The sequence below is a fragment of the Lepisma saccharinum genome, chromosome 14 (assembly GCF_977018435.1).
Source record: "Lepisma saccharinum chromosome 14, izLepSacc3.1, whole genome shotgun sequence".
Lineage (NCBI taxonomy): Eukaryota > Metazoa > Arthropoda > Insecta > Zygentoma > Lepismatidae > Lepisma > Lepisma saccharinum.
The window spans coordinates 50,333,982-50,349,601 of NC_139242.1; the positions used below are offsets into that span (position 1 = coordinate 50,333,982).

General features: G+C 38.6%; 1 protein-coding gene across 1 annotated transcript in view; it reads left to right on the plus strand.

Moving 5' to 3' along the window:
* The first annotated feature begins 1,685 nt into the window (after positions 1–1,685).
* The window catches only part of LOC145998537 (uncharacterized), a 28,649-nt gene continuing 14,714 nt past the window's right edge, over positions 1,686–15,620 (plus strand). The window contains exons 1-2 of the mRNA XM_083134961.1: positions 1,686–1,986; positions 7,252–7,307. Of these exons, the coding sequence (XP_082991087.1) occupies positions 1,939–1,986; positions 7,252–7,307 (104 nt within the window). The 5' untranslated portion in view covers positions 1,686–1,938. The remainder of the gene's footprint in view (positions 1,987–7,251; positions 7,308–15,620) is intronic.

Here is a 15,620-nt window from a genome sequence, read left to right on the forward strand (position 1 = left end):
TAGCAACAACCTTTCTCCATTGATGTGCATCTGTTTTAAAAAAAGCAGCAGGTTCACGAGAATAACAAGGCTAATTTCCTTTTGCCCTAATCAAATATGGAAGTTCATGGCTACTGATTTCGAGGTGAAATCAAATTCTAATTATTCCTGCTTATTTGAAGGTTCTTCGTAATTTTAATATTGTCCAAGCATCTTCACTTAGGTCTGGTATTACACCCTGTCTCGTGTATATTTGGAGCAAGGTCGCGCATCTCCTGTGTGCACCTAATTTAAAGAACTGACATCTCTACGCTGGGAGGAACCAGGCAACGTCGACGTCTACAGTGCTTCAAAGGCAACAGATCCGTTGCGGTAGCACTTGCAGAGACGATTCCACGCAGGTAAAACAGCGACAGCGAAAAATCAGTCGAAGCTGCCGTGGTTCGGTAGCTCAGTTGAGTCGGCCTCCATGGCGGAGTGGTCAGTGCAGCGTGCTACGAAGATAGTTGTCCCGGGTTCGAATCCCGGCTAGGATGCTTGTCCGAAATGAGAAAAACCGAAAATATTGATATGTGTAACAATTGAGAAAATGGTGAATGACGGGGGATAAAAAAAAGTTGGTAGATCAATGGCACGGTATGCCAGAGACCCGGGTTCGAGTCCTGGTCGAGCTTACATTTCTCGCTGAAAATCTACGTAGTACATCTCCTGTGTGTGCGTATAACAGTTGAGTTTGCTACTTTTAGCATACATTTTTATTATCACGTGATGCATCAATGGCAATGCTTTCGAACGAACCTGTGCATGGCGATCAAATCCCCTCTGTAACCGGGCGTCAGTATCCAACACAAAATCTCTCGATTCGAACTTCGTTCATCAATTTGATCTCATCGTCATTCATAATTCGAAATTCCCCCATCATCTCCACTGTCACGGGTACATTTAGTCTTCTTCATAAAAAAAAACACCTCCGTGGCGGAGTGGTTATCACAGCGCGTTACGATGCCAGTGTTCCCGGGTTCGAATCCTGGTCTGGGCAAGGGTGTTGTTTATAAGCGACCCTTTATCAACGTCATCATATCATCACTCATCCTCATCTTCGCGATTAGCCAAAAGTGGCAGAAAAGCGTCTGTACGCAGTGGCGTTGCTTAAGCGGGGTGTCGAAATTGGGTCCTAATCATGTCCGTATAGGACCGCTACTTCTTGATACAAACATCTGTTTCTGTCGAGCTCCACTCACATATTAATATACAACTGTAAGGCAAGCATGGAATTTGCGGACGTGTGGCACGAATTGACTGTCAATGTACCTAGTTTTTTCTCCAGCCAAAAAGACGATGAACCGCATTACGTCATTGAGACTTCAAAAGAGAGATTTACACGTTTAAAAGCCTCATCATCGCCTGAGTAAAGCCCATAACTCACATTTTGTTTGAAGAGTTGTCGAAAACTTCCTCCCATGCAAGCACTCCCTCTTTATCACCCCTCCCAGGTGGACCCACGCAAACACAAAAGGAGTTCAGCTGTCACAAGGGGAATCTTCCACGGCGAGTTTATCACTAAACGCAGAAAGTTCACAGGGGGCGTTGTACGACACGTCGTTCTAGAACTCCAGCTGCGAAGCCGTGACATTTCCGTCTCTGGCAATGACATTCAGAATGCGAAAAGAAAGGGAAACGTGCATTTGGACGAGGGGGGAGGGTATGTAGTGTTGTATCACTTCTTCTTTGACTCGACGACCAGGTGACGCCAATCTCTCAGGTTGGATGGACATTTATGGCGCAGAAGCCTTTGGAAACAAAGAAACGGTCACTTCCGGCTTGAAACTTATATAACAACTACGTCCATAGACTGTGGTTTCATAGCGTTCTTTGAAATGTATTACCTTGCACGAAACAACTTCGGGTGGCGGTTAAGGTAATCGTTTTTCTTTCCAGTTTCTAGGCTCGCCTGCCAGCATGGGTATCGTCTGCCTGCAGCTCACGTATGTCTTGATGTTATTCATGGTAAGCAAGATAATGTAATCTAACGATATACTTCTTTCTGCTCTGTGGTATGAAGTGTGGCGTGCACTATAGAAACTTGGTGATATATTTTTTTTCTCCTTAATTATCTGTGATCCCCTGCAGCAGGGGTTCCCAAACTTTTTCGTTTCACGGCGCCCTTAGTTTAATTTTTTCCCGCGGCGGCGCTCAAGTCAGAATGTAGGCCTATCTAGCACTTGCAACGCTTAGTTATTGTGGTTAGGTTGCTTGCCTTAAGGTAAAAAATAAACACGTATTTCAAATTCAGAAACATTTTATGTGTAAAAAGTACTAAATAAGCACATATTTGGAATAAGTGTCATTTCAGTGAAAATATTGGAACATTTCGAGGCGCCCCTGTAAGCCAGCCACGGCGCCCCAGGGCACACTTGGGAACCACTGCCCTACAGTATGTCCAATATTAATTTCATACTTATTAGCATTAAACAAGAGCAGTTAACGTTTAAAATCGAGAGGGAACTTCCGGAATGGGGGATTAGTGGAATACAATCACCACTTAGCTGAACCCACTGCTATCTCCATATCAAACTAGTTAACAATTTTCAAATTAACATAGTTATTACCGTTTGCATCAACGTAAGTAATTGAAAAAAATGGCCGGCTGGATGGCTAAACGCGTTAAGTGACTTTCAATCATTTTTTTTCAATTTCATGTAATCTTCACCCATCCTTATCGTTAAGATTGCTGAAAAGTGGCATAGAAGCAATGCTAAGGAACAAAAATAAAAACTGGAAAAATAGGATTTTTCCTTCGTGAGAGAAAGTATTTTGTGCTTGCATTTCTCTTTTCCGAACTTTTTTTTTTGCCTTTTATGCTAATTACGACATCGAGGATGAATCATGTTTGCATGAAATTCATGAAGGACATGCACAAAGGATGATGTATTCTCAGGCCGTGACTCGAACCAGGAATCTTTGGTGGGATGTTCTCGATTCACAACAGAACAGAAATATAACTACAGTAAAACCTCGTTAATGCAGACCCCGATAAGCCGGACTTCGCTTAATCTGTACAGGCAAAACGTGGCCAATAAAAACAGAATGCAAGGTTTTAAATGTGGCTAGAAGTCATGAAGAGAACTTCCCAAAAAAAAGGCAGTCAACCACTGATGAAATTCTGCTTCCCGCAGACTTTGTACTGTACTGTGTAGTGTATTTAGGCCCCTTAAATACACCATAATAAACGTGTTTTGTTACTATAAACGGAGTTTTAATGCACTTTCTACTGTTCTTTTAGGTTATTTCTGTTAATCCGGACTTTCGTTAAACCAGTCAACTTATCCCCCATTAGTCCGGATTAACGTGGTTTTACTGTACATACATGGAACCAAATTACGTCACTTTTGTTTTTATACTGTGAAAAGGTGAAAGTTGACGGATGAATACTCCTATGATAACTTGGTAATTTCAGTAGTTACATAAAGAGGTTCAATAATCACCAATTTCAACTGTCTTGGGTTAACGATTACAAATAAGTTAATGACATCATAGGTTTTGAATTACACCGTAACAACTAACAACAAATTCACAACAGCACGGAGAAGGGAAACAGAAATTTACATAGTATAAAATAAACTGTGGTTACTCAACAGGCATTGAATAATACTCCTTATCTAAAGGCTTTACTTATAAGTTTCCAGATTTCTCCTTCAATTCTTCGAGAAAAATTGCACTTAAATATATCTGCCACAGGGTTCATTACACTTAAAGGCTGCCTGAATACTTTCTTGTTCACCTACATGGCCAAAAAATGCATTAAAGTTTCTGATAGTCCTTTCATTTACGTTTTTAAAACTATCATCATCCATTCCCATAAATGTCAAATTTAATGTAAATACATTTCGAGATTATTGAACATGACGATGTTTGTTTTATTGATCATATAAATGCACATTTTTAGCGCATTTCAGGCGCAGGTCATATTTTGTCCGAAACATGACACAAAAGCATATTATTGTCATAATTAGGATATTTCACCGGATAGTATTTTGAAAAAAAAAATCATGGAATTGCACAGGAATTATATTTACCTTTTGAACATTATCTTAGAACTGGATTTGCCTGAAATGTCCTTTGATAAACAAAGCATGAGAGAGAAATATTGTTTCTGTCGTTTTTTCATCTAAAAAAATATGAATTCAATTTTTTTCTTTATGGAGTAAACAAAATGTTTTAAAGAACACTTCAGTGAAAAACAAAGTTCGTAATTTTTTGCAATTCTTGGGTTATATTTTCAGTTCTTTAGGTCATATTTTGGTATAAATGCCTGCATATTACTAAAGATTTTAGATTATAGAAATTCGTGCTGTACTCATAAATTATCAGTATAGGTAAGCACATAGTAACTTAAGGATCATATAGTTTTAAAAACTTTATATTCCTTGTTCTTTATGTTTCTCTATATAATATTGATTTGGGTATACAAACCTACAATTTTGTGCAAATTGATGTTGAATTGTATTTACTCTGATTATGTATGCGCGAAAGTAAGCCGATATAGCATTTATAATGGGGTGATTGTATGGCTTATCTATACTCTCTCTACAAAATAAGATGCAGTGAGTTGAGTGGTCAAGTAGATATGGTTTCGGCAAGGATGTCTCGCTATATGTGCTCTTCGTCACGATAAAAACAATGGTTTGTGGATTTTGTTTTCAAAATACACTTAAATGCTCAGATAGGTTAATGGGGATTGATTGTTTTTACTTTGGTTTTCTGCCACTTCTAGCTAATCGCGACGATGAGGATAAGTGATTGCATGACGAAATTGGTGAAGGGACACTCACAAAGAACACCAATGCCCGGACCGGGATTCGAACCTGGAATCATTGGCGCTGTAGTACACTGTGCAAACAACTTCGCCACGTTGGTCACGTAATAGGGACTGGTCTTATAGTTTGAGGTGGGATCCGAACCACTGTGACCAAGTGTCTCTACAGAGGATCGAACGCAGGACTCCTTGATGACAAGGCGAGAGCGTACCACTACACCATCGGGAAGCCCCCTCATCTCCAAAATATACCAATACACGGAACTCCAGGTACCAGACCGGAAACGTGAGCCTTTTAACATAGGTCAACTTGAAGCCAAAAATTTCGAATGTAGGTGATACTATCATGTGTCGTTTCTGTGTCGTCCTGTGTTTTGTCCTTATTTGTGCTGAGCGCCCTTTTTAGCCTCAGCTTTTAACCAAGGTAAGGACATTTTTGTTTTCAGACACGCTTTTATTTTTGTTATGATAAGGGCCTGGACCCCGTATAGTGTGATGGTTGCAAAATAGCCTCAGTGCTGACACACCCAAAAAGTTTTAATTCAAATTCACCATTTATAAAAATGAAAACAATAACAAGCTCTAATGCGCATCTTCGCCATATTTCTACATGCGCGAGCGAAGATGCGCGGCTTCAAACAAAAGCGCATCGTATCCAGAGGTCTGTGAACCAACACACATAAACATGCGGAAGTAACGCTATATAACTCAATACACACAAACAAAAATGAAGTAACTACAGGACGCAATAGGGTAACAATGAAGCGTAAGGTCAAGAGAGACAAACAAGTTTCATAAAACCGGTTCGTATACGTCACCTACTCAGTCTTATGCAATACATTTCGGCTATGTATTGTCCCTTTTGCACGATGACACAACGGGCTTCTTGCTGATAACAGCTTTGTTTATGCTCCGTAGCCCTTGGGGGAAAGGGGGACGGTTGCGTAACGATTATCGGCAACATGTCGTTTGCCTCAGTTAACTCGGATGTGTGGAATGCTTGCGGTGTGCCAAGGTCTTCGCCGGTCGCCGGTGATTGCAGGACTTGTAATGGCCTTGTTTAGCTAATTTCTCGCTAATTGGCTCTCTCCCGCAGAGATACTCCAGTGAGTGGAGGATGTAACTTTGTCCACGTTAACTCACCCGCAAGTATTGAGAAATAGCGCGGGTTTGTAAGCTTGTTCGCGCTGCATTCGTCTGAGGTCTGTTTCGCCTCCACGGAGTTCAAATATGTATATACCTTCGAGTTTAAACTCTTGTGGTTGTGTTGTTCTTAGGTCCGGATTTAGAGGAAGAAGAGCTGTAGCCTGAGGATTCCATCTGCAAGAGGGCTTCCAGGGGGGGGAGGAAAATCCTTTGAAAAGGGCTAGAAAATAGAATGCGCAGGCACATACACACACACACACACACACACACACACACACACACACACACATATATGAAATGTAAAAATATAAAAATTATTACTAACCGCCGACCTCCGAGAATATTCCAAAAAAAGCCAAACACATATTCTCCAATTTTGCCCTGGAGGAGTGGTTACCACAGTATGATACGACGCCAGGAGTCTTGGGTTCTAATCCCGGTCACATAATCTGTTACTGACATACAGGAGGTATCCAAAATGTTCGTTTTCTTCTAGACTTTCTCCCATCGGCCTGGTATTACATATATATATATAACTTAAATCGTCTATCTTACCATATTGATAGAGCACTTATTTCGGGAGAAATGAGATAAGGTCAGATGGTATTTTACTGTTTACTGATCTAAACAAATAAGAGTAGAAGGAGAAGGGTAAGTGGATGAGAGATGCGCAAGCACTTACCTCTGCTTCCTGGCGGCGGCACTGGCTGCTACTATCAATGATCCACCAACTAATTACAACTGAAATAAGGCCTGGTGACAGGGCAGCCTTAGCTTAAATAGTAGCCAGTTCCGCTGTACTTTGCAACTTCCGTATCCTGTGGAATTCTCCTCTGAAAGTCGCATTCCAGGAGACGGAGAAAACCGGACGTGAAGTACACCAGGAAGCAAACGTTCTGCACCCGCATCCCTAGCCATCTACAGTATGTATGTATGCGTATATATCGTGTGCGTGTATCAAAGGTTTGGATGTCTATTGTGTGTCAGTTTTAACAGATTTAGTGAAATTTTGAGCCAAGTCAATTTTATGTACAGAAGTTGGTTGGGATTGGGAGAAATTTGCTTTTGCCTGGGATTCTAAACCTCAACTTTCCTGCATGAGTATCGAACTCACAGTTCTCTGCCACTAGTTTAAGTGTTGTAGTCCCAAGGACTATTATGCGGAATACGGTCCTTTTCTGTGACTGATTCTGCCCAAGTTCAATTTCAATTATTATGTATTCAGTTGTATGAAAATATTCATTGTTGCATCTATTCGCTAAATTTTAATTTTTCATTTCCAAGAAAAATATTCTTAATCTCTTTTATAGGTTGTTGCAAGAGTAAACGAAATAGACGGCAAGAATATCGGAAAATCTTCAGAAAAGTAAGTAATAATGTAAACGGTCTTTATAACTTCCCTATTTATTGGTTCAGAATATTCTTTAAATTTAAAATCACACACAGGGTGGACCATTTAAGTTGATACTGCGAAATATCTCAGAAACGAAGCGTTTCAGAAAGAAATGTTTCAAATAAAAGTTAATTGACGTTAGGTGGAAGCGAGTGTCATTATGTAATGTTTTAGTTTTCAAGGTCATTTGAAGGTCACTTTAATTTTTTAAAAGGAAACCTAATTTATTTGTTTATTATTCGTATTCCTTGTACAAAAATAAACAATTTTTGTAGAAACCATTTTTAATTGAGCGTGCAGATTACGCGTAACAGATATTTGACAAGTAAAGAGTGATAAGAGAAATTCATACTGTTTAATAAGCGTCGAAAATTTTATTCTAGGTTTTGGAGGACATTCGAGGTTCTTTCCATATTTAGAGTTTATGCGGGCTCCTGTTGAAGAATTGCTACGACGATTTTTACGTATATCCTTTCGAACTCATTCATGTTGTCTATGGAAGTATTTCCATCCAGGTCTACAGGCGCTGGTTGTACTATCTTGTCTTAAGTTAGAGTTTTAAGTTCACTTTTATGCACACATAGGCATATTGGGACTGGTACTACAGTTTAAAGTGGGATCTGAACCACTGTGTGCCTCCACCGGATATCGAACCCGGCACTCCTTCATTACAAGGCGGTGACATTAACACTATGCCATCGGGAGGCCCATACTACATTGTCAATAATGGTATGCTGTCATGCTTCTACGTATAAATTCGTATCGCACGAAGATCAGCACAATGTGTTGCTTGCAAGTCTTCTGTAAATCGGATAATAGCCTTTCTCTACAGCTATGTTGGCAGGGTCAATCAGAAAAGCTATACACTGTGAAATAATTATGCTCATCTTACACGCACCATGCACAATATACATCGTTAACTTTGAATGATACGGGGACTTGTTATAATACATGTAATGGTCTTTTTTAGTGATAAAGGAAAGCATGTCCTTATTCACGCCTGTTTCTGTCGCCCTCATCAAGCACCCACACTATTCGCCGGACCTGGTTCAGTAGGTACAGTAAGGATAAAGCTGTTGTTGTTAGGTACCTATTGAGAAACATACTTAGAGTCCTAAACAAACACCCTATCCTAGAAAACAACTTTACATCTTGACTTTTACTATTATCAGTCTCGTCTGCTAAAAAGTATTGTAAGTTATAAAAAAAATATAATGTGTTTTTAATGATGATATACTAATGGCAATTTTACTTCTAACTGGAGAAATACTATTACTTGTCTCACAGAACCGAAAAGAAAAAGTTAGGTGGTCAACTTGAAGAAAAAATACCCCTACGAGTACCAGTTGCCAGGGCATTGTCAGTCTGCGACTGCTATAACTATTGCTTCTTCTTCAACGGTTGAAGCTGGTAAAAAAAAAAAAAACTTCTCATGGGATTCTCGTGCTAATGAGTAGAGCCCGGATTTGTATGTAATTACATTCCTTTCTAGATACATATCTTGAACAGGGAAATGCTAACGAATTATATAACTGACATGATTTTGCATAAGTTTTATGTTACATATTTGCTAATTTACTTGACATAAAACAACATATTTCGGTAATTTTTCTCTATCTTGATCCTTTTCCCTATATTTTCGAATTCTGAAATATGAAGAAAATTTGTAGCTCATGTGACGTCATATTTTCTAATCAATGAGATGCATAGTGCGTTCGGTCACCTAAAATTGACTGCCAAGTCGAAAGACAGGCTGTCTTTTTTTATCTTCAGTGAAGACCAAAAAAACAAGGAAACTGTTATTCATCAAAAGTTCCTGGAGTTTCTCCCCTCCCCCTTCTGTATACATATTTTCGTTTCGCTTTTAGGTTCAGGGAAAGCACCCAGAAACGGCATCGGTGGACAAGAAAGCTACTTTCCTGTACGTAGCACGTTACACAATATGTTCCCTTGTATAAAAATTACAAAAGTAGCTATGTATTTTCATTCGTTTGTTCTTTACGCAGATGCTTTTTTTTACAATTTATTTCGAAAGTTACAAAGATCTCTTACATATTTATATATTATACAATAATTCGCGATGTGAAAAATAATTAATAGCCGGCAAAATTGGTTTCTTAAATAGGTAAAATTTCTGTGCTTTTTTGAGCTTATAAATTTGATACAAATTTTAATTTGAACAACTTTTGTTCTTAAAATTATGTTGAATATGTTCAAATAAAATAAATATTTAGCAGAATTCCTGAAATTTCTTGGATACTTGATTATTATTAATATTATATATTCATTGATACTACATATTTAGCTACACATCCTTTTAATAATACATATTTTATCAATTATTGTTACATATTTTGTACTTTGATATTACATAAAAATCCGGGATCTACTAATGAGAAAACTAGAGAATCGTTCAAGACACACGTTAATTAATGAAAAAAAGGTTACAAATTACGTTCGCGTTAATATAACTTGTGATCCTCATGCGGTACAACATCCTGTATTCCCCACAAAATCTCACGCTCAGAAGCCCTGCTGCCTACACAACCACACAAACCCATTACATATTCCGTCCCCGAGGTACCAAAAAACCTTATTGTACTTGACATGTCTCATCCCTTCACGGTCCTTCCCCTCCCCTGACCGACTCATTCCGAAACATGAAACCACTTGCAACTCACTCCGCGCCACACGCTCTTCCCAGCAACCCCAATTAAGCTCTCTCTGGGGTGGACACTCGAATCATTAAGCCAACAGGGAACAACGCAAGTAAGGTGCGTAGGCAAATTGTCTGTACGTCTATTTTGTTCCTTTACGTCGATTCGCGATGGGGGACAATTAAAAACTCGCCGAGGTTTACACTCGTTGGAAACACTGCGGAAGGGAACACTGCACAAGAGGCGGGTCGTTCGAAGAGCAGGCAAGTCCACAGCTGCCTCCCTCGTCCACTTAGCGGCAATATAATTTATGACTGTTGATGGGAGCGAGGGACACCCAAACAAGACCTCGGTCAACTTTCTTGCAATATGAGAGTTTTAAAGCTGTGACGTCTGGAAAGAAGCCACCAGATTGGAGAGAACTTCTCCCCCTGAGATATCTGGAACAAGTTCATGAAATTTAAATTTTGAATTTGTATTGACATTTCTAGACTTTCGTTTTCGGGATCTAGAAAGTGCAGAAATCATTTACGGAAGTCGGAAACTGACATTGACAATACACGCGACGGTATTTTCAATTACTTTTTTTTTTTCTGCAGAATCTTTCGGCGCGTAAAATCATGCAGAGAAAGTGATCTCTATATGTTTTTATTTTCTCGATTATTTTATAATGATAGTGGACTCAAATATGAACTTGTCAACAATGCCAAAGTATTATGAATTCAATTAGAATTTTATGATCTGTAAAATAATTAGGGCTGAGACGATACCACTTTGAACCGATACCGATGCTGATACCCTCACCGATAACGATACTCTCACCGATACCGATACTTGAAAATTGCAATAATTAAAATTTGTTCAAAATATTGATCAATATTGGTGTGTAAATATTCTTCTCCAATTATATGTATCGATTTACCAAGAAATTTGCTTTATAATATTCAAGAATTGCATCAGAATATTAAAATATATATTATGTCATAAAGAAATATAGTTTGTCTTGCAAAATTGGTGCAAAAATTGGTGAAAAGAAAGTTTGACTTTTGCATAATTTTCAGGATAATTAGACTCTACGAAAGGGTTGCGCGGCATTTTTGCGGAGCTCGTGAAAGACCAAAATGCCGGGAAAGTGTCGGCTGATATCGGTGGAAGAATTCCAACCGATACTTTCTGATACCGATATCACTGGTATCGGCCGATACCGATACATCAGCATCGCTATCAGCTCAGCCCTAATAATAATAATAATATTAATATAGGTAATATATATTTTCCTAATGACTAAAGATGAAGACATGCCTCACCTTCCTGCAGACAAAAATTCTTCGGGCGCCCTAGGTCGTCAGAGGAATGAAATGAATTAACTTTACTCCCATTTTTATGTGATAAATTAAATAATAATGTATTTATGTTTTTGGGTATTTTTCAAACACCATAGCCTACATTACAGTTTACCAAAGTCTCCAACGGGGGGACATTATCGAACAGTAGGTCTCTGTCTCGTCTCGATTTTACAAAGTTTGTCTTGTTCTCGGCCCTGTCATTACAATTTTGAATATTGAGATGTAACAAACTTGTACCAATCCCTTCGAGTTCTGAGGTCTAGCGCGACTTTGGTTTAGGTTAATTTCTCGAAGGCCACACATTCTGATTGACCAGCTATCCAACGAGACGAGAGTGTCGAACAGTAGGTCTCGGTGATTTCAGTCTTTAGAGAAGCACGTCTCAACGTTGGTCTCGTCTTTTGGAAGTTCCCCGTGCATGTAGGACCGTGCAGAGGAGGCACATTTAGTGGATGTGGGGTATAGGGCCCCACATATTCTCGATCTCGACGGCTTTGGAGGTGATGTTATCAGCACCACTCTCCGACCGCCTTCACCTCCCACGGTTTCCTCCAGGTAACCACTGATTTGAGGCTGGGTGAAAACCGGAGCCGTTTTAAGTGGGGACAAGGCCGGAAAAATTCCAACCTTAATCGAATCCGGGTATCTCGCGTGGCAGTCAGATACCATACCGACTAGTCTTGAAAGTCAGGTATCGAATATCAAACAGCCATCTCAGTCTCGATCGACTAGTCGCCAAAACCTGCCCTTCAGTCAACCGGTAAACTATCGTTTTCTACCGAATTATAAGTTTCCTGTCCTTCTCCAACAGTGCTGATTTGAAAATCGCAATCTAAAAATGTGAGCTATAAAGAGCGTCCGAAAAGTAAAAAACAGCCAAATGCGAAGAATATACACACACACACAGAGAGATAGAGAGAGATGTGTGTGCGTGTGTACAACCACTATATATATATATGCATAAATATTATATATACAGACATACACACCCACACACGCAGGGTGGAACAAAAGTCGCAATACATAGGAAAATAACATTTTGTTTTTAAGTTTTTCTATTTATTTATTTTTTAAAGTGTTCTTTCTAATGAGTGTTCATCAAGAGTGGAAGAAACGTATTTCAAACCAATGGTAACCACGTAGAGGATATTATATGAATACATTGTTTCTTATCACAACATATTTATTTGTCCTATGTATTGCGACTTTTGGCCCACCCTGTATATATATATCAGCCACGTATCTAGAAATATGTTTCGGGGGGGTCCGAACGAAATTTTTCAGGAATAATAATATTTAATAACAGTAATGTTTAAATTATTATATAAAATTAAATTAATACTAATTACAATATATAAATTAATATTATATTATTATTACACGATTAGGTAAAATGACTATAAGAATAGAGATATAACAGCGCATATTCATTACGTAGCTTATCTGTAGTTAAAATCGAAATAATTTACATAAAAACAAGTGACCTGGCAATGAAATTATGTCAAATAGATAAATAATTGAATATTTACCGAATAACAAAAATGATGTTACATGTAGTTGGAGAAAAGTGAGTTTCTGATATATATTTTTTGCATAAATTATTTTGAGTAGTAGTGCACATAAATCCTCTTTGTAGTGTCATTCAAAGCCGTATGATCCCAATATAATCCTTGCCTTCTAAAAAGTTCAGAGGAAATTAATAACCATCGACAAATGCTAATATTTTCATTACTTCATTTTAGTACTTGGTAAGGCTCTCAGGGCGTCCAGACCCCCCCCCCCCTAAATACGTTCTTCCTGTTCTTCCAAACCATATGATCCCAATATAATCCTTGTCTTCCAATAAGTTCAGAGACAATTAGAAGCCCAATATTCACGAAGAAATTTTACAGTTAATTGTTGGATTGGAGATGGTGTGGCAGATTGGATTTTAACGAAGTCGAAGTTCCTGTCCACTGTGCGTTTGGTCCTGAAGTGGCAGCCGCTCACCCCCATCACCATGAAATATTTTGATGCAAACCTACAAAAATAACATGGATAATTTTTTTTAAGATTTTGCAATAATTTAGATTTTCTTCTTGTATAAATGAATAGGTTGTCTCTAAAGAGATGCAGAAGTCTGCAGTCTACTATATTTAGTATTTTTAGTTTCTTAGTAATTTTAGTTTTATAACAATTTCTGCGAAGCTAGTAAATGTTCCAATTTGGTCGGGACAGTTCACCATATTTGCTCCCTCTTTTGACTTTTTTCGAACTGCAGTCTTCAGAAAATGCTCTCTTTTTGTGGTTAATTCACATTCAGACATGTTCTTCATTATTAGGATAATTCCATAGTTTTGGTGGATACATTCAAGGTACGAATACATACAAAGAAGGAATGACAAAGAATGATGTCAGCCTGTGTGTGAATGTTGCATACATCTCTTGCTCTCTCTCCCTCTTTTTTTAGGGCTGGTAACAGCATTAGGTAAAAAAGTACTTCTACAGTCATTGATAAGACTTTAAAATTATATCAAATTGGACTAGTAAGAAATGGAGCTATAGCTGCGAAGGTTGTTGTCATTGTCACCCTAGGCCCCTGGATCATAGAAATTAGACCGACCTGTTATTTCTCCTTTCACAATGTGAGTTGATTGAGTTCATTTCACTTCGCTGTTTTTCCACTTTTGGCTAATCGCGAAGATGTGAAGATACACTCACAAAGAACACCCATGCCCTCACCGGGATTCGAACCCGGGATGAACCCTGCACGACGTGCTAACCACTCCGCCACGGAGGCCGGCATATGAACTGATCACATTGAATATTTCCGTCATGTGATGTAAAGTGAAGTTGTTGCGTTTTTTTCTCCATAAGGAATGAAGGGGATTCTATAAACATTTATTCATCATGATTTTCAAACATAGTGTATTGCTAATGAACTAGAAATCGCTTACACTTGCAACATGGGGAGAAATTCACACTATATCATGTGGTATGGTTATATTTTATTAGCAGTACCCATTCCGACGATGTAGAAATAAATGTACACCTGGTACGAAACTGCCAAGTCTTCTAATATATGCAATTAATATGAACATCAAACCCAAATATGCACCAAGTGTTTTAAATCGAGTCAAATGAATTAATTCGTTGACAGCATGTGGATTTTCCTCAAGGAAAAAAATATGCAAAAATCCGCCGGCGAATCATCATCACTCATCTTCATCGTCGACATTAGTAAAAAGTGGCAAAAAAACCCAAAGGTAAATAGCAAAACTTTAAAAACCAAGCGGGACTCCAACCAAGTATAAAAAATTGAAGTACTGGCCTGGGTTTGTAAATAAAGATACAGAAGGTTCGAAACATGTAGGGGAATTCGTACCTGTAAGTCCCATGACGTTACTAACATCTTATACTAGCACGACGCCCTCTCTTTTTACTCTTGGAAACAAATGATTTTCAAATTACTGTATAAATGTTGACATTCCTACAGTAGCAACCAATGTCCCGGATGTTAGTTCCCCAACAAACTTTCACCCCGCTTACTTCTTGCCTTTGTCCTTGAAAATGTATCAGAAAGAGGTAACTTTTGTTACAGTGACAACAGTTAGAAAATAAAGTATCGGTGAATATATATATTCAGTGTTCGAAAAATCTTCTTCATTGCTAGGCGCCAGCTTTGAAAAGCAGGCGCCAAGAAACCACCTACTAGCAATTGTGCATACTACAAGAAGCTGAGCCGGACCCCGTGGCGGAGTGGTTAGCACATCGCGATACGAAGCAAGGGGTTACGGGTTCGAATTTCGGCCTAGGTGTGGATGTTTGTGTGTGTTCATTCATCAATTTCATCATATCACTTATCCCCATCTTCGCAAATTAGCTAAAAGTGGCACAAAAGGCGAAGTAAAATAAAGAAAGTCAATCAAAAATCGATCAATCTATAAGAAGCTGAACATCACCGTATTCAAAACATCGCTAAATCGTGTGAGAAAGCTGGAAATGGGGGGGGGGGGGGTTTGGAGGACAAAGAGTAAGAAATTGTTACTGATTCTATGGAATGTTCACAACGTTGATAAAAAAATCATTTGCTAAATACGTTGATAAAAAATTGCTAACTTACGCTGTACTGCAATTTGAACTTGGAATCTTTAAAATTTCGTACATGCAAACTTAAAGAAAACGACAATACTACAGCAAAATATCACAGTCGCCAGGCTGAATTTTTTAGTCGCCATGGCGACCTGGCGACAGGGATTTTTCGAGCCCTGTATATATATATAAAATAACCCATGGCTTAACAG